Here is a 26,178-nt window from a genome sequence, read left to right on the forward strand (position 1 = left end):
GTGTGTGTGTGTGTGTGGTTAGAGTAGGCTGGGCTCCGGGGGAGTGCCGGGAGGGGGTCCGTGCTGGGGTGGGGGTTGGGGAGGGTCCGTGCCGGGTTGGGGGGGGGGGGGGTCCGTGCCGAGGAGGGTGATGGGAGGGCAAATGAGTTGGTCCACCTGGCCAGGTGCCAGCCTCCAACAGTTGGACCCATGCGGTCCATGCCACCTGGCTGGGGGGAGGAGGGGATATGGGCAATGATGACATGTCGTCGTTCCCCTCCCCCCCCAACCAGGCCGTCATGTTTTCAGATCATCCAGCGATGTTGGCCGCCGTGGTGGCAGCCGCTCATGTCTATGTTGCCCTGGATGAGGAGGAGGAGGAGGAGCGTGCCAGAGAGGCGGCGCAGGCTGCCGCAGAGGGGCAGGCGGCAGCCGCCCAGGCTGGAGGGACACCTGACCGACAGGACGAGGAGGGGGAGGAGGACGTCGCGGCCCCACGGCAACGGAGGCACCCGAGGGCGCCCCGTGTGTACCGGCCCCGGCAGTCATACCAGGACCTCACGGACCGGGAATGCAGGAGGAGACTCCGGATGAGCCGGGAAACCGTGGCACACATCTGCCACCTGCTGGCACATCTGTCACCGCGTGGCACTGGCGGGGGACACCCTCTCCCCGTGTCCGTCAAGGTTACGGTGGCCCTGAACTTTTATGCAACGGGGTCATTCCAGGCACCGAGTGGGGACCTGTCCGGCATATCGCAGACATCGGTGCACCGGTGCATCCGGGCAGTGACAGATGCCCTTTATGCCATGGCGCACCGCTACATCCGCTTCCCCGTGGACCGGGCCAGCCAAGATGCCCGGGCCGTGGGCTTCTCTGCCGTGGCCGGGTTCCCCATGGTCCAGGGCGCGATCGATGGGATGCACGTCGCCGTGCGGCCACCTGCAGATAACAGGGCCGTGTTCACTAATAGGAAGGGGACCTATTCGACGAACGTACAGGTGGTCTGCGACCACCGCATGATGATCCTGCACGTCTGCGCCCGTCACCCAGGCAGTGTACACGACTCATTCGTGTTGTCGCGGTCATCCATCCCCGGCATGTACGAGGGACGCCATCCCCGGCTGAGGGGCTGGTTGCTGGGCGACAGGGACTACCCATTGCGATCGTGGCTGATGACGCCTATACGGAGGCCACGCAATGAGGCGGAGAACCGCTACAATGATGCCCATGTAGCGACAAGGGGAGTGATCGAGAGGTGCTTTGGCGTGCTGAAGATGCGTTTCAGGTGCCTGGACCTCTCTGGGGGCGCCCTCCAGTATCGGTCAGATAGGGTCGGCCGCATCATTGTGATGTGCTGCGTCCTGCACAACATAGCCCAGCAGAGGGGCGATGTGCTGCAGTCAGAGGAGGGCGGAGTGGAGGAGCAGCAGGAAGAGGCACAGTCCTCCCTAGATGAGGGGGATGGGGGCAATGGTCAGGGCAGACGGGGTAGACACAGGCGGGTGGCTGTCCACCGTTACCGGCTGGCCCAGCGGGCACGGGACAGACTGATAGACGCCCGCTTCACTGACTAGATGGGCGTGGGAATCGGGTAGTATGGCCACAGACCGCACACCATGGCAACAGCCGACCACCCACACCCCCCACCCATCCACCCACCCAGCACCCTCACCCCCCCTCCCCAACCCCACCCACCCCATCCGCATGCACACCACCCCCCCCCCCCCCCATTGCCGATCCACCGGCGGCACAACGGGCCGGGCTCACACAGTTGCGGGTGGACGCGTGTCTATCGCAGGCCATGGAGGATGATGACAACCCGCCCTGCGATGAGCTCCTGGCTCTACATCGTTGGACTATGTCTGACCCATGGCCACAGTACCACCATCCACCCGGACCATCCCTGCATGCGGCTGTGACACTGCAGCGCACGGTCCCGTCCTCTGCCCGGGGGATGTTGATGGCGGCCCAGGGGGAAGGGGGCAGACTCACCTGGGGCTGAGGTAAGACCACCCCTCACACACACACTTGCGCTCAACTTACATGACACGCCCGCACACTTTGGACAGAGCACAAAGTCAGCTTCGGTAGGTGTAACATTGACTTTAATAACCAAAGGAGTTCATGCACGTGCCCTAGCCCCTAAAACTCATCTGTGCCCTGCACCCGTGCCAACTTACTCAGTGTCTAATTGTTTGGCCTTACGGGCCCTTTGACTACGTCTACGTGGTTCCCCAGACGGTACAGCAGAACTGGAGGTGGACTCCTGTGATTCCTGCCCTCTGACACTGGATCCCTTTGGCGGCCGTTTCCTGGGGCGTCCTGGCCTAGATGGGCCAGGCTGCGGCCCGGGCGACTGGGATGGCGAGCTGCCAGCCTGTCCTGCCCGCTGCCCACCCGATGCACCTGGGACGGAAGGGGGGGAGTCCGAGGTGTCGCGGTGTACCGGGACCTCCCCTACAGAGGGAGCCGGGACGGACCACACCACCTCCTCCTCCCTCGGGGTGCTCGATGGCCCCCAGGCCTCTACATGGGTGGGGGATGCGAACGGACTGGCCATCCGACGCCCCCCCCGACATCTGGCGCTGCCAGTCCTGGAGGCCTGTGCTGGTATCGACAGGGGTCTGCAGGTTTGCAGCCATGGAGCCCAGGGTGTTGGCAAACCCTGTCTGTGACAGTGCGACGCCGGCTCGCACATGGCCACTGGCGCCGATGCCCTCAGTGATGGCCTGCTGAGACTGGGCCATGGCCTGCAGAGACTGGGCCATGGCCTGCAGAGACTGGGCCATGGCCTGCTGAGACTGGGCCATGGCCTGCAGAGACTGGGCTATGGCGTTGAGCGCCTCTGCCATCTGGCGCTGGCACTGGCTCATGGCCTCCTGTGAGAGGGCAGCCATTTCCTGGGCCACAGACGCCGCCTGCACGGAAGGCCCCAGGCCTCGCAAACCGTTCCCCATGTCTGACACCGTCGCAACCATTGCCTCCACCGTGGACGCCACCCGTGCGGTGTCAGCCTGGGTGGCACGCATGACCGGGACCACTCCCAGCTCCTGGACGCGGGTGGACTCCTCCACCTGCGACCGCAGCCGCCGCAAGCCGCCCGTCACCCTCTTCGCTCGTCTCCGGGTCGGTGGTTGCATCGGATCTATGTGTGGGTGTGGTAACTGCAGGAACCCGGGATCCATCTGGGCGGCAGATGTTCGCTTGGCCTGGGCTGCCCTCCGACCGCCCGGTCCCTCTGCTGCTCCTACCTCCACCTGCTGTACCGGGACGGCTGTGTTGTGCGCACCAGTGAGTGTACCAGACGCCTCATCACTAATGTGCCCAACCGTGGTGAGTGTTTCTGCGATGGTGGAGGGTGTTGGTGACAGCAGTGGCGTTGTGTCGTGCTCTTCGTCCCACTCTGACTCCATGGCACTTTGGGGTGGGGGTTCGTCTCCACCCATCCACTCTGAGTCACTGTCCGGTATTTCGTCTTCCCGGGTAGCGCTGTCCTGGGTAGCGCTGTCCCGGGTAGCGCTGTCCCGGGTAGCGCTGTCCTGGGTAGCGCTGTCCCGGGTAGCGCTGTCCCGGGTAGCGCTGTCCCGGGTAGCGCTGTCCCGGGTAGCGCTGTCCCGGGTAGCGCTGTCCCGGGTAGCGCTGTCCCGGGTAGCGCTGTCCCGGGTAGCGCTGTCCCGGTTAGGGGTGTCCCGGTTAGGGGTGTCCCGGGTAGGGGTGTCCCGGGTAGTGGTGTCCTGGCTCGGATGTGACGGGGGCGTGTGGCTGCCCCCCTCATCGCTGGGTGGTCGCTCCCGCACGTGACGGGGGTGTCGTCTCCCTGTTGCTCCAGATCTCTCCGTCTCCCGTGGTGTGCGAGGGGCATCCTGCGGGCGTCGCATGCTGGAGGGTCCGGGTCTCTCCGTCTCCCGTGGTCTCCGAGGGGCATCCTGCGGGCGTCGCATGCTGGAGAGTCCGGGCCTCTCCGTCTCCCGTGGCCTCCGAGGGGCATCCTGCGGGCGTCGCATGCTGGAGGGTCCGGGTCTCTCCGTCTCCCGTGGTGTGCGAGGGGCATCCTGCGGGCGTCGCATGCTGGAGGGTGCGGGTCTCTCCGTCTCCTGTGGTCTCCAAGGGGCATCCTGCGGGCGTCGCATGCTGGAGGGTGCGGGTCACTCCGTCTCCTGTGGTCTCCGAGGGGCATCCTGCGGGCGGTGTGCATCTGCGGGGATGGGTGCCTGGACGTTTGGTCCTGCGATACACAATGAAGCATGCATGGTTAAACATCAGGCAGTGATCAGGTGATACGGGGGAGGGGGATATAGGGGAGGGGGGATATGGGGACAGGCTGTCGGTGGCTCACTTGCTGGTGGGCCCCCGACCTCTGCATCAGCAACCTCCCGGTCCTCAGGTCCGCCAGCCAGTTCCAGGGCCCTTTCCTCGTGTACGGTCAGTGGTCTCTCATCAGCGGGCCCTCCTCCAGTCCTCACATGCTCCCTATTGTTGTGTGCGCGCTTCTCCTGTGGGGGGGGGGGGTGTGGCAGGGGTAAAAGGCAACAGTGTTAGGCAGGTATATGAATGCACGCCATCGGTTGCGCGTGCATTGCAGAGGTTAAGGTTAGGGCTGGATTCACTTGGGGATATGGGGGAGGGGGGGATATGGGGGACATGGGGGAGGGGGGACATGGGGGGGGGGGGAATATGGAGGGGGGGGAGGCTCACCCTGCCTGCTCTGACGAGGTCGTTCACCTTGTGGCACTGGGTGCCTGTCCGTGGTGTCAGGGCCACAGCGGTGACGGCCTCTGCCACTTCCCTCCACAGACGCCGGCTGTGGCGTGGGGCAACTCTGCGGCCGTGCCCGGGATACAGGGCGTCCCTCCTCTGCTCCACCGCGTCCAGCAGCGCCTCCACATCGCGTGACTCGAACCTCGGGGCTGAGCGGCGGCCAGCCATCCAGTCGGGTGTTCCGGTCGGGTGGGGGGGAGCTGCGCGGCCTTATGAGCCGTCACGCCGTGCAGCGCGTATGACGCTGCACGGCGTGAACCACTGCGCAAGCGCGGATCCCGTTACGTCGCTGCTTGCCCATTTCGGGCCGGAGACTATCGTCCCATTTTTATGACGTGACGCAAGTGGGATTTGCGCCGTTTTTTGCGCCGATCTGCGGACTTTCCGCCGATAACGGAGAATTTCGCCCTTGGTCTCCATTTTGGAGAATCGCCCCACAAATTGCTGCAAATAACTTTGGAACTTTCCTGCAAATGTTCAATTTTGAAATGATAAAGTATGCAATTACAATGCACAAATTATTTTTTACAAATGATATTAATTTTATTATAATTTCATTATATTTTCATCGATTTGTATAACAATATACTTTTCCTATCTCTTTATGTTTCAGGTTGTCTATGACCCTAGTCATGGATACAGTCCACAGCCCCCTGAGCTGCTGAATATGACATTGTCGCGTGAATTGCAGGTAGAGATTTTGCCTGGTTTCTGCTTCAAACAATTTTTCCTTCTGTAGAATAAAATTTACTATTTCAGTGCAATCTCTTACCTGCTCAGCAGCTGGCTTTTTCGCTGGTCACAATTTATGCAAAATGACATTACTTTGGCAGTGAATTGTGGCATTGCAATTACAAGGTAAAGCTGAAAATTCTTGGGATGTCGGACCGTATCAAATGACTTGTCCCGTTGATTGCTGTATTCCCAGAGTTGGGTGTTAGACAGCGTATTTTGTGTCCATAAAACTTTACAGCACAAACGTGATTGCAAATTTGATTACAATCGCAATATGTCACCAATGTTAGCAAAAAGGATTATGGGCAGGATTCCCCCATCACCCAGCCGTGTGATTCTCGGTGATGCACGATCTGCTGGCAGCGGGATTCTCTATTCCCTGCCAATGGGATTGACAAGTGGCGGAATGAAAAGCTTGTCGTATGAGGAACGGTTGAGGACACTGGGTCTGTACTCGTTGGAGTTTAGAAGAATGAAGGGGGATCTTATTGAAACACAGGATACTGCGAGGCCTGGATAGAGTGGACGTGGAGAGGATGTTTTCACTTGTAGGAAAAACTAGAAGCAGAGGACACAATCTCAGACTGAAGGGACGATCCTTTAAAACAGAGATGAGGAGAAATTTCTTCAGCCAGAGGGTGGTGAATCTGTGCAACTCTTTGCCGCAGAAGGCTGTGGAGGCCAAATCACTGAGTGTCTTTAAAACAGATAGATACGTTTTTGATCAATAAACGGATCGGGGTTATGGGGAGAAGGCAGGAGAATGGGGATGAGAAAAATATCAGCCATGATTGAATGGATTTGACTCAATGGGCCGAGTGGCCTAATTCTGCTCTTGTGTCTTTTGGTCTTATGGATTTCCCATTGAAGCCACCCTTCGCTGCCAGGAAATCAGCGAGCGAGGGTGGGCCGCCGGCTGGAATCCTGACGACCAGAGAATTCCAGCCAATGCCTCAATACCGTTAAAAAAGCTAGCAGATATCTGCTCAGATGCCGACAACCTCAGACACCAGACATCCCGCCCTCCAGCACTCATTGGGCGGGCTGTGGGCCTCAAAGTCACCCTTCTGCTTAATGAGGCCCAATGCGCGTATTAGCAGGTACATTCCGAAGGTGGGCCTGAAAGTGGAAACGCCATTGACCTCCGGGTGCAGAACACTTCAGATCTTCTTCAGTACCCCGAGGATTATTCAGCCCACCCTATGTGTTTATATTCTTTTGTGTTGTATTATTGCAGTAAATGGAATAAAGGTCCTCAGACCTTGAAAGTGTTTGATCATCTGCTACAGCTCTAGCCTCTCAGCTCAGGTTTCAATCTGTTTACCCTTCACGGAAGCCCCTTCAAAGATTAAAATGTGCCTTTTACAGCCCATATTGTGCAAAATGATCTGTTTAAATCTGAGATTTTAGGGGCTCGTAGCTATTTTTAAGTTGAAATGGTTCTTGTTTTCAACAAAGTCAATCCTATGACCCAAACTTGCCTGAAGCATTAGACAAATTGAGGCATTCTATCTGTACTTTAAATAGATGCTCTTGTATTTTATAGTCCATGGCAGAGCAACTTGCAGAAAATTACCACAACACATGGGGCCGTAAGAAGAAGCTGGAGCTACAGGCCAAAGGTTAGATTACAATAAAAATCATGTTCCGTGAGTTATTGAAATAACCTTCCGTGTATTCTCTGCATTGCCTGTCACCATAACCTCATTAAATTAATTCCGCCTTCATTTTTAAAAATAGATTTTCTTCCTTCAGTTTCTTGACCCAAATTAGGGTTAGGGTTAGCTTTTGTGCTTTTTACTTCCAGACATTCAGTCTTTGTCCTGATTATATTAGCTGGCACAGACGGGGAGAATAAGAATATAGGAGCAGGTCATTCGGCCCTGTGAATCTGCTCCACCATCCAATACTAACTTGAAATGAAAATCGCTTATTGTCACAAGTAGGCTTCAAATGAAGTTACTGTGAAAAGCCCCTAGTCGCCACATTCCGGCGCCTGTTCGGGGAGGCTGGTACGGGAATTGAACCGTGCTGCTGGCCTGCTTGGGCTGCTTTAAAAGCCAGCGATTTAGCCCAGTGTGCGAAACCAGCCCCTTAAACCAGCCACTTGGCTGATTGGTTATGGTCTGAACTCCACTTTCCTGTCTCTTCTCTCCACCCCCCCCCCCCCCCCCCCCCCCCCCCCCAATAACCCTTGACTCCCTTGTCTTACCAAAAGATGAGGGATCTGAAGTGGCTGAATGAAGTGAATATGGGTGTGAGTCTCAGATGATAGAACACTTGACATCAACCTGCCCATTAAGATCTGTTGCAAGAAGGCACCTTTTTCTCCACTCAATGTTATATTATATTGCTACTCCTGGTAGCATATTATATTACTGGGTTTAAATAATATATGTCGTTACTAACTGTAGGTGATGTTGAAGAACACTCGAGTCTTCAAAGTAAACTGAAAGAATTTATTAAGTAACGATAAAACTAATAAATGAGTTTGACACTCCACTGAACTAACTCTAGCAATAAAGTAAGGATAACTAACTGTACAAACTGTATCTAAGATACACGTGGTGTCTAGGCTGAAATCCTCTCCACTACACTGCTGTTCTCTGGTAACTCCTGCATGGAAAAGAGAGCTGAAAGAGAGTTAGAGCTTCTGGGAGCTCCATTATGTAGTGGGTCTTGTAACGCCCTCTAGTGGTAGTGTCACAGCTACGTGTTGTGATTAACCATTTAATTACATGTCTGCCTTCATATCATCACACTCAGCATATCAGGAAGCCTTTTGAAAGGATAGCCAAACTAAGCATCCCGTCGTTGGCTTTTCTCATCATACACAACATGATGGACAGCCAGCCTCCAGCAGGGAGGTGGAAAAGGGATGACTAATATCGCAGTCTGAAATGCAGTGGTTAAACGGTGTGATAATGAGGTAGCCCTGGAATTAGCTACATTTCTGTGAAGTAGATGAAGAGACTTCATCTCTTTTTCACCCACAAAACACTTGTTTGAGGGCCACCTTGATAAAGCTCAAGAATTAGACATTAATTGCTCAGCTGGAGAAGCAATGGGTGTGTTGATAATCAGCTCACACTCCAGTGGAATGAATCAATCTCCTTCCTGGTCTTGTATGCTAGTTAAAGAACAGTCATTATGTGCAACTTCAGTAGTACGTGAATCACCTCGGATTAGAATTTTTTCATTGTGAATTGCTCACTGAAGTATCCTTGACCCTTCCCTGCTGTTTCCCTCCCTCCTGAGACAATGCTTTACTTCAAAGATGCTTTTACCATCTAATATTCTCTTCATGCTGGAAAGGAACTGCCAGGCAACTGATGCTAATACAATTACTATAACTGCAGCTTTCTAGTAAATGGTTCAGTTTTCAGTAAACTTTTTGCATTATTTGTAAATTAGTTAAGTTCAGAATATTACATTTTTGTGTATTTACTAACGTACAACGTTATCTTGCAATTTATTAAATGCTGTTACTCACTGCACCATCTCCTCAGAAGGTGAGTGAGTTTGACTGCCCTTGATATCAAGGCAGAATTTGACCAAGTATGGCATCAAGGGGCCCCAGCTAAACTGGAGTCAATGGGAATCCGAGGGAAAACTCTCCGCTGGGTGGAGTCATACCCGGCACAAAGGAAGATGGTTGTGGTGGTTGGTGGTCAATCATCTCCGCTTCAGGACATCACCGCAGGAGTTCCTCAGGGTAGTGTCCTCGGCCCAACCATCTTCAGCTGTTTCATCAATGATCTGCCTTCCATCATAAGGTCAGACGTGGGGATGTTCGCTGATGACTGCACAATGTTCAGCACCATTTGCGACTCCAAAGATAATGAAGCAGTCCACATGCAAATGCAGCAAGACCTGGACAATATCCAGGCTTAAGCTGACAAGTGGCAAGTAACATTTGTGCCACACAAGTGCCAGGTAATGACCTTCTCCTAAAAATAGGATCTATCCATCTCCCCTTGACATTCAATGGCATTGCCATCCCTCAATCCCCCATAATCAACATCCTGGGTCTTACCATTGATCAGAAACTTAACTGGACTAGCCATTTTAATACTGTGGCTACAAGGGCAGGTTAAGGACTAGGAATCCTGTAGCGTGTACTCACCCCCTGACCCCACAAAGCCTGTCCACCATCTACAAGGCACAAGTCAGGAGTGTGATGGAATACTCTCCACTTGCCTGGATGAGTGCAGCTCCTGCCTCACTCAAGAAGCTCAACACCATCCAGGACAAAGCAGCCCGCTTGATTGCTCCCCCTTCCACAAGCATTCACTCCCTCCACCACCGACAAACAGTGGCAGCCGTGTGCACCATCTACAAGACGCACTGCAGGAACTCACCAAGGTTCCTTAGACAACACCTTCCTAACCCACAACCACTACCAACTAGAAGGACAAAAGCAGCAGATACCTGGGAACCCACCTGGAGGCTCCTCTCCAAGTCACTCACCACCCTGACTTGGAAATATATCACCGTTCCTTCACTGTTGCTGGGGCAACATCGTGGAACTCCCTTCCTAATGATGTGGCGATGCCGGCGTTGGACTGGGGTGAGCACAGTAAGAAGTCTTACAACACCAGATTAAGGTCCAACAGATTTGTTTCAAATCACTAGCTTTCGGAGCACTCCTCCTTCCTCAGGTGCAGTCCCTGAGGTGTAGGTACACCCACAGTGCTGTTAGGACAGTAAGAAATCTTACAACACCAGGTTAAAGTCCAACAGGTTTGTTTCAAATCACTAGCTTTCGGAGCGCAGCTCCTTCCTCAGGTGAATGAAGAGGTAGGTTCCAGAAACATATATATAGACAAAGTCAAAGATGCAAGACAATGCTTTGAATGCGAGCATTTTCAGGTAATTAAGTCTTTACAGATCCAGAGATAGGGATAACCCCAGTTAAAGAGGTGTGAATTGTCTCAAGCCAGGACAGTTGGTAGGATTTTGCAAGCCCAGGCCAGATGGTGGGGGATAAATCCCAGGTCCCGGTTGAGGCCGCACTCGTGTGCGGAACTTGGCTGTAAGTTTCTGCTCGGCGATTTTGCGTTGTCGCGCGTCCTGAAGGCCACCTTGGAGATCGCTTACCCGGAGATCAGAGGTTGAATGCCCTTGACTGCTGAAGTGTTCCCCGATTGGAAGGGAACATTCCTGCCTGGCGATTGTCGCGCGATGTCCGTTCATCCGTTGTCGCAGCGTCTGCATGGTCTCGTCAATGTACCACGCTTCGGGACATCCTTTCCTGCAGAGTATGATGTAAACAACGTTGGCTGAGTCGCATGAGTATGTACCGCATACCTGGTGGGTGGTGTTCTCACGTGTTATAGTGGTGCCCATGTCTATGATCTGGCACGTCTTGCAGTGATTGCCATGGCAGAGTTGTGTGGTGTCGTGGTCGCTGTTCTGAAGGCTGGGTAGTTTGCTGCAAACAATGGTTTGTTTGAGGTTGCGCGGTTGATTGAAGGCAAGTAGTGGGGGTGTGGGGATGACCTTGGCAAGATGTTCATCTTCATCGATGACGTGTTGAAGGCTGCAAAGAAGATGATGTAGTTTCTCCGCTCCGGGGAAGTACTGGACGACGATTCTTGGACGCACTCATCTCCATCAAGGACGGTCACCTCAACTCTTCGCTTTACCGCAAGCCCACGGATAACCTCACGATGCTCCACTTCTCCAGCTTCCACCCTAAACACATTAAAGAAGCCATCCCCTATGGACAAGCCCTCCGTATACACAGGATCTGCTCAGACGAGGAGGAGCGTAACAGACATCTGCAGACGCTGAAAGATGCCCTCGTATGAACGGGATATGGCGCTCGACTCATCGATCAACAGTTCCAACGCACCACAGCGAAAAACCGCACCGACCTTCTCAGAAGACAAACACGGGACACAACCGACAGAGTACCCTTTGTCGTCCAGTACTTCCCCGGAGAGGAGAAACTACGATGACATCTTCGCAGCCTTCAACACGTCATCGGTGAAGATGAACATCTTGACTTCAATCAACCGCGCAACCTCAAACAAACCATTGTTTGCAGCAAACTACCCAGCCTTCAGAACAGCGACCACGACACCACATGACCCTGCCATGGCAATCTCTGCAAGACGTGCCAGATCATCAACATGGGTACCATCATTACACGTGAGAACACCACCCACCAGGTATGCGATACATACTCGTGCGACTTGGCCAATGTTGTCTACCTCATACGCTGCAGGAAAGGATGTCCCGAAGCGTGGTACATTGACGAGACCATGCAGACGCTGCGACAACGGATGAACGGACATCGCGCGACAATCGCCAGGCAGGAATGTTCCCTTCCAGTCGGGGAACACTTCAGCAGTCAAGGGCATTCGACCTCTGATCTCCGGATATGCGTTCTCCAATGTTCTCCAAGGCGGCCTTCAGGAGGCGCAACAATGCAAAATCGCCGAGCAGAAACTTACAGACAAGATCCGCACGCATGAGTGCGGCCTCAACCGGGACCTTGGATTCATGTCGCATTACATTCATCCCCCACCATCTGGCCTGGGCTTGCAAAATCCTACTATGTCCTGGCTTGATACAATTCACATCTTTTTAACCTGGGGTTACCCCTATCTCTGGATCTGTAAAGACTTAATTACCTGAAAATGCTCGCATTCAAAGCATTGTCTGGCACCTTTGACTTTGTCTATATATATGTCTCTGGAACCTACCTCTTCATTCACCTGAGGAAGGAGCTACGCTCCGAAAGCTAGTGATTTAAACAAACCTGTTGGACTTTAACCTGGTGTTGTAAGATTTCTTACTGTCCTGACAGCACTGTGGGTGTACCTACACCTCCGGGACTGCAGCGGTTCAAGAAGACAACTCATCACCACCTTCTGAAGGGCAACTAGGGATGGGCAATAAATGCTGGTGAAGCCGGCGACACTCGCGTCCCGTAAATGAATTTTTAAAAATGACCGGTTTGGTTTTTGCGATGAAACAAGAACGCCATTAGAGAGTAACACCAAGTGTACCGGCTAGTGCTTAACACCACGTTTCCTCAATTATAAAGGAGATGCACTACAAATGCCCCATTGTCTTTTTGAAAAACGTTGAAAATCTCAACAAACCCTAAATGGTGAAATCATTCTGAATGTCTCTAACTTCTTCATGAGTTCCTAACCTATAACTGCAAGAGCCCTAGGAGCACTGCCCACTTCTTCCATTTGTATGTTCCTAGATGTAATGCTTATGGTGCTTTTGCCATTCAGCATGAAAACATGCCCTTTGGCCCAGCTTGAATTCCTTTAATTTATTTCAGTGACAATGTTTTGTAACTCTTTTTTAAATCCCTTCAATTCAGCTTGCGATCATAGAATTTATAATGCAGAAGGAGGCTACTCGGCCCATCGAGCCTGCACCGGCCTTTGGAAAGAGCACCCCACACCTCCACCCTATCCCAGTAACGCCACGTAACCTTTTTGGACACTAAAGCAATTTAGCATTGCCAATCCCCCTAACCTGCACATCTTTGGACTGTGGGAGGAACCTTGGTGAGTTACTGTGGTGCACCTTGTAGATGACACACACGGCTGCCACTGTTAGTCAGTGAATCATAGAATTTACAGTGCAGAAGGGGGCCTTTCAGCCCATCAAGTCATCACTGGCCCCTGGAAAGAGCGCCCTACCTAAGCCCACACCTACACCCAATCCCCGTATCCCAGTAACCCCACCTAACCTTTTTTGGACACTAAGGGCAATTTAGCATGGTCAATCCACCTAACGAGCACGTCTTTCGGGATTTGTGGGAGGAAACCGGAGCACCCGGGGGAATCCCACGCAGACATGGAGAGAACGTGCACAGACAGTGACCCAAGCCGGGAATCGAACCTGGCGCCCTGGAGCTTTGAAGCATCAGTGCTAACCACTGTGCTACTGTGCCTCCTATCTCAGATTCTGTTGTATCTATTTTCTATTTCTAACTTCATTTATTTTTATTAGGTGGTGGAACCCATCCACTTTTAGTTCCATATGATACACTGACTGCTAAAGAGAAAGCCCGAGACAGAGAGAAAGCCCATGAGTTGCTCAGATTCTTGCAGATGCACGGCTACGCTGTAACAAGGTAAACTGATCAGCCAACAAATTAAGCAAAATATATTGAGTATCTGGGTTGCTATCTGATAGAATTAATGTGTTAATTTATTACGTCAGATGAAGACATAATCATGCAAATTAAATTGGTATCTTTTTACTTAAAAGTCGCACAATTTCTGTGAACTAATGAATCAACCCTTGAGGCTCCTCATAAAGACATGGTGGGGCTGAGGTTAGATGATGTTAGAGATGGGTGGGCTTGGAATATCGCTCCACCAACTGAAGTTGCTTTTCTGGCCCCATCCGGTCCCTGGGCCATTTTCGCTTTGACATGATGGGCAAAAAATGCCATTAATAAATCCCATTAATTGCATCACCTAATAATAATAATTGTTTATTGTCACAAGTCGGCTTCAATGAAGTTACTGTGAAAGCCCCTAGTCGCCATATTCCGGCGCCTGTTTGGGGAGGCTGGTACAGGAATTGAACCCGCGCTGCTGCCTTGTTCTGCATTACAAGCCATCTGTTTAGCCCACTGTGCTAAACCAGCCCCATCTGTATTCCACGAAGTTCCATGACCTGCTTGGCTGGGACTAAACAGCAATCCCCCATAAATGATCTACACTCCAGGGAATCTCCAACAATCAAAACACTATTCCATTAGCCCTTTGTCTGTAATCAAATAATTTGTTGGAATTAATCACGATCTTCCCTTTTATCATAGAATCCCTACAGTGCAGAAGGAAGCCATTCGGCACATCGAGTCTGCGCTTCGACTCTTTGAAAGTACCCTACCTAGGCCCAATCCCCCGCTCTGGCCCTGTATCCTCACCCAACCTTTGGACACTAAGGGGCAATTTATCATGGCCAATCCACCTAACCTGCACATCTTTGGACTGTGGGAGGGAACCGGAGCACCCGGAGGAAACCCACGCAGTCACGGGGAGAACGTGCAAACTCCACACACAGTCACCCAAAGCTGGAATCGAGCCCGGGTCCCTGGCGCTGTGAGGCAGCAGTGCTAACCACTGTCAGGTGGGGGTTGCAATTAAGGAGCGAAATGCGGGAGAGCTGAGGAATATTCTAGTTCAAGAGTCGTAGAAGAAATCCTGTTGAAACAGGAAGGAGAGGTCGTTGGTCAGATGGTCTTACTTTTGGCGCAAAGAAATCCATGACTTTGAAACAATTTCATTCCCTGAACAGTTTATATTTTAATTCACCTAAAGTAACCCTTTTTTTCCAAAACTTTTACAGAGGTTTGAAGGACATGGAACTGGACACGTCATCAATTGAGAAGAGATTTGCCTATGGTTTTCTGAAGAAATTGCTGCAATGGTTGGACATAGCGCAAGAGTTTGTTGCTCATATAGGTATAACGGGTGAAATAACTTGATTCATATTTGCGTATTATTGTGTAATAACATATATTCGATTTGGTACAGGTATACTCAGAATATGGTTCCATCTCTCAGCTTCCATCTCTCATATCATGGGGGATGGATACAGAGGCCAGAAGAACTATAGAGAAGATGATCAAAATATTTAGGCACTTGTTCACTAAGGTGGAGTTAAAGAATTGGAGTTATTTTCATTGGAGAAATAGAAGCTGAAAACTGCTGAGCTTTTTGATCTGGAGCATGTATGATTGAGGATTATATCTGGTTGGATAGATTGTCTGCGTGGGTTTCGTCTGTGTGCTCCAGTTTGCTCCCACAATCCAAAGATGTACAGGTTAGGTGGATAGACAGTGATAAATTGCCCCTTAGTGTTCAAAAAAAGATGTGTAGGTTAGGTTAAGGAGTCATTGGGAGAGGGCGGGGAAGTGAGCTTGGATGGAATACTCTTTCAGAGGGTTGATGCAGACTCAATGGGCCGAATGGCCTCCTTCATCTATGATGCTATATTGGATATTTTATTTTGTCGTGCGCCGTTGTCCTCAGGAATGAGACACCAGCGTGTGTGGTGATTATGGATTGACTCCAAGCAAACTAGTTGAAGGCTGTAGAACACTTGCATACCACTGGCTAATATGTACATATTGAATAAATGCAGCCCAACATGAAATAGTAAGACAATGCAAACTCTAAAACCCAAGGTGGAGAAAAATGAGGGAAACCACTGTTAAGAGATACAGGAGCCTAAAATGGTGGTAAATGATCATTAGAGGTGGAAACAGGAACTACAGAGGAAAATCATTTCAGTATTATCCATGAGAATTTGAGAGGGCAATTTTGCAGCTTTGTTATGCCCACCGCAAACCCCATTAATACCAGGAGAGCCCTGAAACTGGATTTGCGCCAGGTGCCAAACAGTTTGCAATGTTCCTGGGCCCCCCAGCGAGGGCGTGAACCTGATCACCGCGCATTTAAATAGATTGTAAGATGCAAAGCCAGCTTGACGTTGAATCTTCTGGGAAAGTGCCGTGTCTTCACCTGCCGGCGTGACGTGGCACCAGCAGGAATCACTACTGTCTCCACAAATGGAGACCAAACATGATGGCCATGCCCGGGGGGGCTCAGGGGCCATAGTGGCCTAGGGGACATGGGCGGCACACTGGTTGTGCCAACCCACCGGTGATTGACACTTGGTCACCTTTTGGGGAGAGAATTGCGCCCTGAATCTCTTCATCGTTCAAGAAAGATTGAGTCTGAGGGTCAATTAAATAATTCAACTATGATTATGAAGACAAAACTTGCAGCACAATGGGATGCCCAAAGTATACTGAAGTTGGAATTGCTGAGGCCCTATATTTCACCGTTCATTTGTATGGACGTGTGCTGGAGGGACTACATATTGACTAGTATCCATTTTGAAAAAAGGGAAATAGAGCAAAGCTGGGCATTTACAGGCCAATTAGCCCAACACATTAGCCAGAGGAAATCTTAAAGCCTTTAATGATGACATCGCCACATTTTAAGTATAAGAAATTGGAAATTGCCACACGATTTTCAAGAAGGACAGTTGCACTTGATGAGTCCCCTGGGATTTATGTTGGCAGCGAATAGATGATAAATGAAGGTAATGCCGTGGCTGTAGTATTCAGGAACTTTAGATAGCCTGATACTACACAGGCGATTAAGATCAAGGATCAAGAGGCACATTGGGGGAGGGAAGCCTGTTGATTTTAAGATTGGTTCGAAGGGCAAAAAGATGTAATAAAGGGTTATATATTCCATAATATTTAAAAGTAGCATTGATATACATAGAAGATAGGAGCAGGAGGAGGCCTTTTGGCCCTTCGAGTCAGCTCCGCCATTTATCACGATCATGGCTGATCATCCAAGTCAATCCTGCTTTCTCTCCATAACCTTTGATCCCATTCTCCCCAAGTGCTGTATCCAGCTGCCTCTTGAATATATTCAACGTTCTAGCATAACTACTTCCTGTGGAAGTGAATTCCACAGGCTCACCACTCTTTGGCTGAAGAAATGCCTCCTCATCTCTGTCCGAAATGGTTTACCCTGAATCCTCAGGCTGCGACCCCTGGTTCCGGGCACACCCACCATTGGGAACATCTTCCCTGCATCTACCTTGTCTAGTCCTGTTAGAATTTCATAAGTCTCTATGAGATTCCCCCCCTCATTCTTCTGAACTCCAGCGAGAACAATCCTAACCTAGTCAATCTCTCCTCATATGACAGTCCCGCCATCCCTGGAATCAGTCTGGTAAACCTTCGCTGCACTCCCTCGAGAGCAAGAACATCCTTCCTCAGAAAAGGAGACCAAAACTGCACACACTACTCCAGGTGTGACCTCACCAAGGCCCTAGGGTTCCATTCCGAAACCGCTTTTATTCACTATTTCAGTGGTTTGGATATAGGAGTCCAGAACAAAATACAAGATTAAATGTAAGATATTTAGCACATTCAAAAATAACAATACATATCACAAACAACCTGACATTAGTTGGAGCAATTCCTCTCTTGGCACTGAATTGATTTGTTTGCTTGAGAGTTAATTGGCAATAATGTTTCTCTCCTAACGTTATTTCTTTCTTCCACAATGCAGAGGCTGTTGTAAGCAGTGGAAGGGTCGAGAAATCCCCTCATGAGCAGGAAATCAAGTTCTTTGCAAAGGTAAGTATGAAAACCTTACTAACAGAAAATGCTGGATAAACTCAGCAGGCCCCTGCAGCATCGGTGGAGGCAGAATCCGTGTTACCATTTCGAGTCCATATCACGCTTCTTCAGAACTGAAGAGGGTGGAAATGTGATGGAGTATACAGTTGGAGAGGAGGGGCTGGGGCAGAGAGAAGGTCAGAGATAGGCTCCGGAGCTAGGGAGAGAATGACAACGATGCGAGAAAATGTGCGCTCATAGTAGCATTAAGGATTAAAGAAGTGCCGATAGTGGCGTAAAGGTCAGAAAGCAGACTGTGTTAATAAGATAACAAATGTCAGTGTTAAGTGAAAGCAAAACAAGTGACAGATGGGCGTCTACATTGGGACAAAGGAACGGAACAAAAAAACAACACAGCGTCAAGATGGCGGGGAAGGTTCAAATCACTGTTGAGCCCAGAAGGCTGTAATGTACCTCCTATTAACACTTCTGCTGTCTTACCTTTATGCCTTATATTGGTGCAATAAGCAATAAACTGGATTGTGTTACAGATTGAAAGGGTATTTCATTCTGCCTTACAGCAGGACAAGACAAACTCTTTAATAAACGCCAAAGACAGTGAATGCTGGAGATCTGAAATACAAGCAAGGTGCTGGAAAAGCTCAGCACCTGTGGAGAGAGAAATGGAGTTAACTTTTGCAAGTCCAATATGTCTTATTCGGAACAGGACAAACTCTTTAGTGTTCCAACCAGTGCCACACTCTGCAGCCACAATGCATCAGATTAATACAACAAGCTCATTCCGCGACAGTGCAGAAGAGTTCTACCATAACTGGGCTCTACTCTGATGTTCTGATTGTATGTAGACCAGAAAGTTACTACATAACCTAAATAATAACTTTGGGGTTGAAATTGCTAATAATTATAATAATAATCTTTATTGTCACAAGTAGGCTTACATTAACACTGCAATGAACTCACTGTGAAAAGCTCCTTGTCGCCAGAGGATCGTCAGAGGCTTTTTCCCAGGGTAGAGGGGTCAATTACTAGGGGGCATAGGTTTAAGGTGCGAGGGGCAAGATTTAGAGGAGATGTACGAGGCATGTTTTTTACACAGAGAGTAGTGGGTGCCTCAAACTCGCAGCCGGTGGAGGTGGTGGAAGCAGGGACGATAGTGACATTTCAGGGGCATCGTGACAAATCCATGAATAGGATGGGAATAGAGGGATACGGACCCAGGAAATGTAGAAGATTTTAGTTTAGACGGGCAGCAATATCGGCACGGTGTTGGAGGGCCGAAGGACCTGTTCCTGTGCTGTACTTTTCTTTGTTCTTTGTTACACTCCGGCGCCTGTTCAGGTGCACAGAGGGAGAATTCAGAATGTCCAAATTACCTAACAGCACGTCTTTCGGGACTTGTGGGAGGAAACCGGAGCACCCGGAGGAAACCCACACAGACACGGGGAGAACGTGCAGACTCCACACAGACAGTGACCCAAGGCTAGAATCTAAGCTGGCGCTGTGAAGCCATAGTGCTAACCACTGGGCTGCTGTGCTGATAATCCTTATTAGTGCCACAAGTAGCTTACATTAACACTGCAATGAAGTTACTGTGATACATGCCAACTGTGTGAAAAGGGCTCATAGTGAATTGGTACCTGACCTGCTTTCCACTGACATTGACCGAGTTTCCGATCATCTCTGTCATTTTCACTTGATTCGAAATGTACTGTGAGCCCGTTCTGTGCTCCTTGTCTTCACCAATTTCACCACCATGATGACGTTAAATCTTAAGATATACGAGGACCAAAAGTAAGAGGCCAAAATCTGCGGGGGTATTTCACAATCTGCTGGAAATTTGATGGAAACTTTGAGAGAATTGGTTTAATTGTTTCTCCAGAGTGCTACCTGTCTCCTGCTGAATACTACTGCAGATCACTGGATCAATCTCTGAAAACTGCCCCTTGGGGCGCAAGTTGGATTGACGAGCAATGCAACCACTTTGAAATTCACATGAAATTCCAACCGCAGTGATTATCAGCAGGAGATTCTGCCGTCCTTACAGTGGTGTGTGTTTGCAGATGACATGATAATAAGGGCAAAAAGGCTGCTTGCCAGAAATTCCAATATTTATATGAGAATTGCACCTGGCTCTGCTAGTTGAAAAGGGAGCTATGTACCTGCATGACATGTCAAATCAATAAGTGCTTGAATCATAGAGCCAGCATTTTACCGCAGTCTACTGAGCATCATCCTCGGGACCAAATGGCGTCCCAAAGCTGTGCTTGCCAACTGTGGGAGCAACTCAGCAATCTTCCAGAGGCAGCCTCCTATTCGACCACCTCCAGGCTCGCCGTCCATTTAAGGATGTAGATGCTGTTTGTCCACTCAGTGGGCCCACATCCCTCAATCCTTGTCAATCCCACTGAGGCAGGTTGACGATTGAGAGAGTGCCTCCATTTTCAGGCCCACTCTGCCCACAAGTAAAATAAAACTCAGAGGGGCAAAGCAGGTGAGCCCCTTCATTTGACCCTTTGGGGCCTAGGGGCCAGACTTCCCTCCAGGCTCAGTTGAACTTCCCCCTGCCTGGCCCAACTGCCCCATCCCAGAAGGCACAGGGAGGCCGCCTCCATGAAACTAGCAATCCCACACACACTGGGAGGTTTCTCATCCAATGGCAAAATTGACTTTAATAGTGCTTTTAATGATCAAAATTGGCTGCTTGACTTTGTTTGGCAGAGAGCCAATCCTCAACCAGTCCTGCCAATGGGAAGCTATCTTGTAGCAGAACTGTGTGAGGAAGCGGGCCCCCGTCTCCCAGCCCACCATCCCAGGAAAACCCAATACAAAGAGTCACTGCGCCCAGAAAAGAAGGTGCACCACCCCTTCAAACATTGGCTGCTCTGATGAATGATCAAACTCTCGATCTCGGCATTCCCCAGGCCTGTACTATTGTAAAGACCGGATGCTGACCTATTGTGCCCCGAATGTCCATGTCTGAGGTGTCAACTTGAAATGCAGCCATTAGAAAAATCTACCCTCAACTCTAAAGGGGTCCTGCAAACTTTGTTTCAGACAGGGAAATGCTGTGCTTCCCACTTTACTGCTTGAAGTTCTTACTCAGGGCCTTTTGACCGAGTTAGTTAGAGTGGTGGCAGATCAGGAGCATGAGAAAGAGGAAATAAGGGCCATACAACAAAGCGTAAACTTTGACGATATCTTTTCATCGGAGCCTCCCTCGATGTTGGAGGCATGGAGGTGAATTCTGTCCCATTGCAAAAAGACTGAAAACAACACTCGAGCATAGAAAATAAAGAACCCTGGACTTAATATTGAAGTGGTTTTGATGTACACATATATATTTGCTACAGGCTCTTTTTACTATTGCACCATTCCTTTTGCCCCTCTGTGCCATTCTCCGACCTCTTCTGATGCTATCCAGGGCCAGGAATGGCATGTTGTTTGTGCTGGAGCATCATGAGCCTCATGCTACTGAGGTGGTATTGATTCAGGGACCTCAGAGTCTTGAGAGGACTCCATGTTATGTTGCTACTGCAGCTTAATCCTGTATCCTGCCATCACAATGATCAAGAAGCAGAGGGGCCGACTGGAAAAGTCTCTTGTGTTGTCAGTCGGAGAGAGGGCAGTGGCACCATGTCACTTGTGCGGGGTGGTGTACCTCATTTCTTACTGATCCAGCGAGAAGGCAGAACCTTACGACACCTCTGAGAAATCCATGCCCCAAATTTGCTGGCGCAATTCGATATGCTGCGTTGTTAATTGTTCAAATCTGTTAAATTGTTCAGTTTCTGGATAATGTGCGTTCAGTGTCATGTGCGTAATGGGTCGGAGCTTTTGTTTAGTTGTGCTGTTTTTTTCCCCCCCGATGCAATCGGTGCAGCACATGGAGATATTTCATGCAAAATAATTACACCCAGTGCAAATTGAGTGTTTGCACTAGTTTAAAAACAATAAATTGCTGTAAGCCAGCCCTGGCCAAAAGACTGGCCACGTTCCCAGTTTCCATAACTTGCCCCCATTTGCAAACCTTCCGTGAGGCTCTTAATGAACCTTGTTTGCAGGCACAAGGCCACTACTGGGCACATTTTTAAATAGTTTATTTTACAATTCCCCGATAAACTGACTACACCAATATAGCCAGGCAACGATTCGGAATAGATTTTTTAAGTCCACTATTCAGTTGTTTAAAATCAGTTTACTGGGCTGGACACTGATCCAAAAAAATGTTTTTTGTTACAAAACTATCTTCAGATATATTGATAATAACCTTTATTAAAAATAATAATCATCATTAATATGCTTTATTAACAATAATCGTCATTAATAATAATATTTATTCAAAATAATAATCATCATTAATAATAATCTTTAGTGTCACAAGTAGACTTAAAATTAACACTACAATGAAGTTACTGTGAAAAGCCCCTAGTTGCCACATTCCGGCGCCTGTTCGGGTACACGGAGGGAGAATTCAGAATGTCCAATTCACCTAACAAGCACGTCTTTCGGGACTTGTGGGAGGAAACCGGAGCACCCGGAGGAAACCCACGCAGACACGGGGAGAACTTGCAAACTCTGCACGGACAGTGACCCAAGCCGGGAATCGAACCTGGGACCCTGGGTCTTTAATGTGAATAACCTGTTTTTTAAGTTAGTGCACCATTTTATGTTTGCCAATCTGGAAATGAATTCGGGCAGAAACATTTCTGAAATCTTGTGAAATGTATACCCAGGTTGCTGAAAACTTTTGACCAATGTCAAAAGGAAATAGGGGCCAGACAACAAAGAAGTTTCATCGATATATTATCATTAGAGTCTGCAGAGCTTACCACTTCCTTGATGTCAGAGGCATGGAGGTGATCTCCTATCCCATTGCAAAGAGACTTTACTGTATTTTTCTACCAAATGGTGTTTGCCCAAACTTGCTTTATAGCAATAAAGCAAAATCCTTAAAATCAGCAGGAACAGTTGCATTGGTACAAAGTGGCTACTTTTATGGAGCAAATATTGCATAACATTTTCCCACCAAGTATCAAATATGTTGATTGTATTAGTGTCTTGATGATATGTAGAAAATGTGTTCGTTCATTTGCTGTCTGGAAGCATATTGAATACATTGATTAACAAAGTAATTGCTTATCTCAATGATGACATTTCCTTACTGAATTTCTTAAATCTCTAATCCATTCATTTTTGTTCCTCAGATTTTGCTTCCTTTGATAAATCAATACTTCAAGAATCATTGCTTATACTTCCTTTCTACTCCAGCTCAACTCTTGGGCAGTGGAGGGCATTCCTCAAACAAAGAGAAGGAAATGATAGCCAGGTATGTGCGATAGGTTATGATGTAAATTATCCAGTGTGATTTTAATGTTTCAGTCAGCTAGATAAACCGTGAATATGGAGGCTGATAATTTCTGAAACTTTCTTTCTGTATGCCTTTTCTTCAGTCTCCTTCAACTAGCCAGAAAATCCCTATGCTGCAGAAGGAGGCCATTCGGCTCACCGAATCTGCATCAACCCACCGAAAGAGCATCCTATTTCGACCTACTCCCCTGCCCTCACCTCATAACCCCACCTAACCTACAATCTTTGGACATTTAAGGGGCAATTTAACACCGGCAATCAGCCTAACTTACATATCTTTGGATTTTGGGAGGAAACCAGAGCACCCGGAGGAAACCCACGCAGACGCAGGGAGAGCGTGCAAACTCCACACAGTCAGCAAAGGCTGGAATCAAACCCAGGACCCTGGCGCTGCGGAGCAGCAGTGTTAACCACTGTGCCGCTGTTAACTCAAGAAACCACTTTAGTTCTTGCTAGTGCTGCACTGCATTCCAACTGTAAGAAAAGAAAAGGGAAGCACGGTAGCATAGTGGTTAGCACAGTTGCTTCACAGCTCCAGGGTCCCAGGTTAGATTCCCAGCTTGGGTCGCTGTCAGTGCGGAGTCTGCACGTTAGCTCCGTGTCTGCGTGGATTTCCTCCGGGTGCTCCGGCTTCCTCCCACAGTCCAAAGATGTGCGGGGTTAGGTGGGTTGGCCATGATAAATTGCCCTTAGTGTCTAAAAAATGTTAAGTGGGGGTTACTGGGTTACGGGGTTAGGGATACCTAGGCTTCAGTAGGGTGCTCTTTGTAAGGCCAGTGCAGACTCGATGGGCCGAAAGGCCTCCTTCTGGACTGTAAATTCTATGATAACCCGCAAATGGAGTCAGTCATTGGTAATTTTTGCTTCCACTGGCTTTGATCATTTAAACTGACACATACCGCCAAAACTAACAATCTCCTACATGTTTGCCATGTAGGTTCCAGAGCTCAGCAACCTGACATTTTGAACAGTTGAAAGCAAAACAAATGCTTTAACTACAATGCTGCATAATTCTCAACTTGATTATTTAAAACTGCATTTATACTGAGACTGACTCTAGACTCTGTGGTGTTTCAAAGTTCACCGACTTTGTGTGGCTGCTATGATTATGATGTAAATAGAGCCCAAGATAGCATCATCATAGCAGATTTAAAACCAAATCCGAATTCGTTAAAAATTGATTTGAATAATGTGAGAAGCAGATTATTTTCGAGGTTTTGGGTGATAAGCTACACATTTCATAATTTTTACTGCACAAGAGTCAAACAGCGCAAACACTAAATAATCACCTATACTTTAAAGCCAGAATCAACACAAGCTCTTAATCTCAATCAGAAAGCGCTTCAAAGTTCAGTCTTCATGATGAGAATTTCAGATCAGACAGATTTACCCTGATCCCCAGCCAACAGCAGTGCACAGTGCACAACCAACCTGAGTTCCATGGACATAGTCCATGCCAAAAATGTCTGCAGAATCTCCTCAGTACGATGGGGTCTGGATGACATAGATCCATCAATGCTATCTTCTAGTAGCAGAATCAGCTGCAGCAACTGTAAATTTGCCCATTCTCAGATTCTGGATCTGGCCTCCCTCTTCTTCAACCTGCATGTACTACACCATTGGAATCATCCAATTACTTCTTTTTTTAAAATATAAATTTAGAGTACCCAATTAACTTTTTCCAATTAAGGGGCAATTTAGCGTGGCCAATCCACCGACCCTGCCCATCCTTTGGGTTGTGGGGGCGAAACCCACGCAAACACGTGGAGAATGTGCAAACTCCACATGGACAGTGACCCAGGGCTGGGATCGAACCTGGGACCTCGGTGCCGTGAGGCAGCTGTGCTAACCACTGCGCCGACGTGCTGCCCCTAATCCAATTACTTCTGAGCTTGGATAGCTAAGTGTCTTTTTATATGGTTCAACAAGTACTCCAGAAATTTTTGTTCCCAATTTCGGTTTCAGATTTACTCTCCTTTAAAATGTCAAGGTTCTGTTTCCTTTCTCAGCTTCTCTTTTCATTTAGATTATGTCTCAAAAAAACACAATCGATGATAGTTTTATAGTCACTATAACTTACACTAGCTTTATATTCCAAAATTATTAGTTAAATTTAAATTTGACCAACTACGCTCGTGGGATTTGAACCCTTGTCCCCAGAGTATTAGCCTGGGCCTCTGGATTACTCTGCCAGTGGCATAACCCTTCCCCACCATCTCCCCAGTTCCATACACATTTCTGAAATTAGGGTGGAATTTTCCCAAAGAGTAGCAATAGCGAAGTGCCAGGTACAGTCAGAAAATCGGCGTGTATCGGACAAGTTTCCCGCGGGGCTAAACACGGCAGAGAGATTGTGGGGCTCCTTGTTTAAAGAACTCAAAGTGAAGTTAAAGACCCGCCCCCACCTCCCCGCAACAAACATAGATCGCCGGCACGAACCCCCCCCCCAAGTGGGTCGCACTTCAAGCCCCAGCCACCTGGCAACACAAACCTGACACTGCCAGGTTGGCACTGCCAGCATGCTGTTGCCAGGGTCTGGCACTGCCCTGCCATGTCCCTGACCACCCGGTGGCCACAATGGCCTCCGAGCCCCCGGCGTGGTCATCACGTCTGGTCTCCGTTTGTGGAGACCAGTAGTGATTCCCGCCAGAGCCAAGTCACGTAGCATGTTCCCGGAAGATTTGACATTAAGCCGATTATGAATGTTAAAATAGATTTAAATGAGGGGCGTGAACCTGATTACATCTGCTGAGAGGGCCTGGGAACATCGCAAGCCACAGCTGTCAGGGTTTGTATTTTAACTTGTGGATTGCTTTGATTGACAGGTGTGGATTAGGGAAAAAAAGGTAGTATCTGGTCATGAAGTTTCAATAGTGCTTTGTGTTGACATTTCCACAAGGGTTATCATTATCTTATTATGGACACTGAACTGGTTTTCAAAAGCTACAGTTATCCCAGTGAATTTTGAGTTCACAGTTTAATTGATAGCTTAATGAGGATATTAGAGGATTAAACGTCATTGATATGGGAATAGATGTTTCTGAGGATATTAGAGGATTAAATGTCATTGATGTGGGAATAGAAGTTTGTTTTTATAAGGGATTAAGCACTTGAGAAGCTTTAAAATGACAATGAATGGCAATATTTTTCATGATCATGTGTGTCTGAGTGAAAGC

The 26,178-nt window shown here is 48.9% G+C and overlaps 1 protein-coding gene across 10 annotated transcripts in view; it reads left to right on the top strand.

Annotated features, from left to right (window-relative positions):
- The window catches only part of LOC140402452 (ryanodine receptor 1-like), a 497,733-nt gene that overhangs the window by 297,626 nt on the left and 173,929 nt on the right, over positions 1–26,178 (top strand). For all 10 annotated transcript variants that reach the window (XM_072490240.1, XM_072490241.1, XM_072490242.1 and 7 more), the window contains 6 exons: positions 5,354–5,431; positions 7,022–7,097; positions 13,462–13,585; positions 14,812–14,927; positions 17,565–17,632; positions 22,840–22,961. In XM_072490240.1, the coding sequence (XP_072346341.1) occupies positions 5,354–5,431; positions 7,022–7,097; positions 13,462–13,585; positions 14,812–14,927; positions 17,565–17,632; positions 22,840–22,961 (584 nt within the window). The remainder of the gene's footprint in view (positions 1–5,353; positions 5,432–7,021; positions 7,098–13,461; positions 13,586–14,811; positions 14,928–17,564; positions 17,633–22,839; positions 22,962–26,178) is intronic.

Source organism: Scyliorhinus torazame, chromosome 25 (genome assembly GCF_047496885.1).
Source record: "Scyliorhinus torazame isolate Kashiwa2021f chromosome 25, sScyTor2.1, whole genome shotgun sequence".
Classification (NCBI taxonomy): Eukaryota; Metazoa; Chordata; class Chondrichthyes; order Carcharhiniformes; family Scyliorhinidae; genus Scyliorhinus; species Scyliorhinus torazame.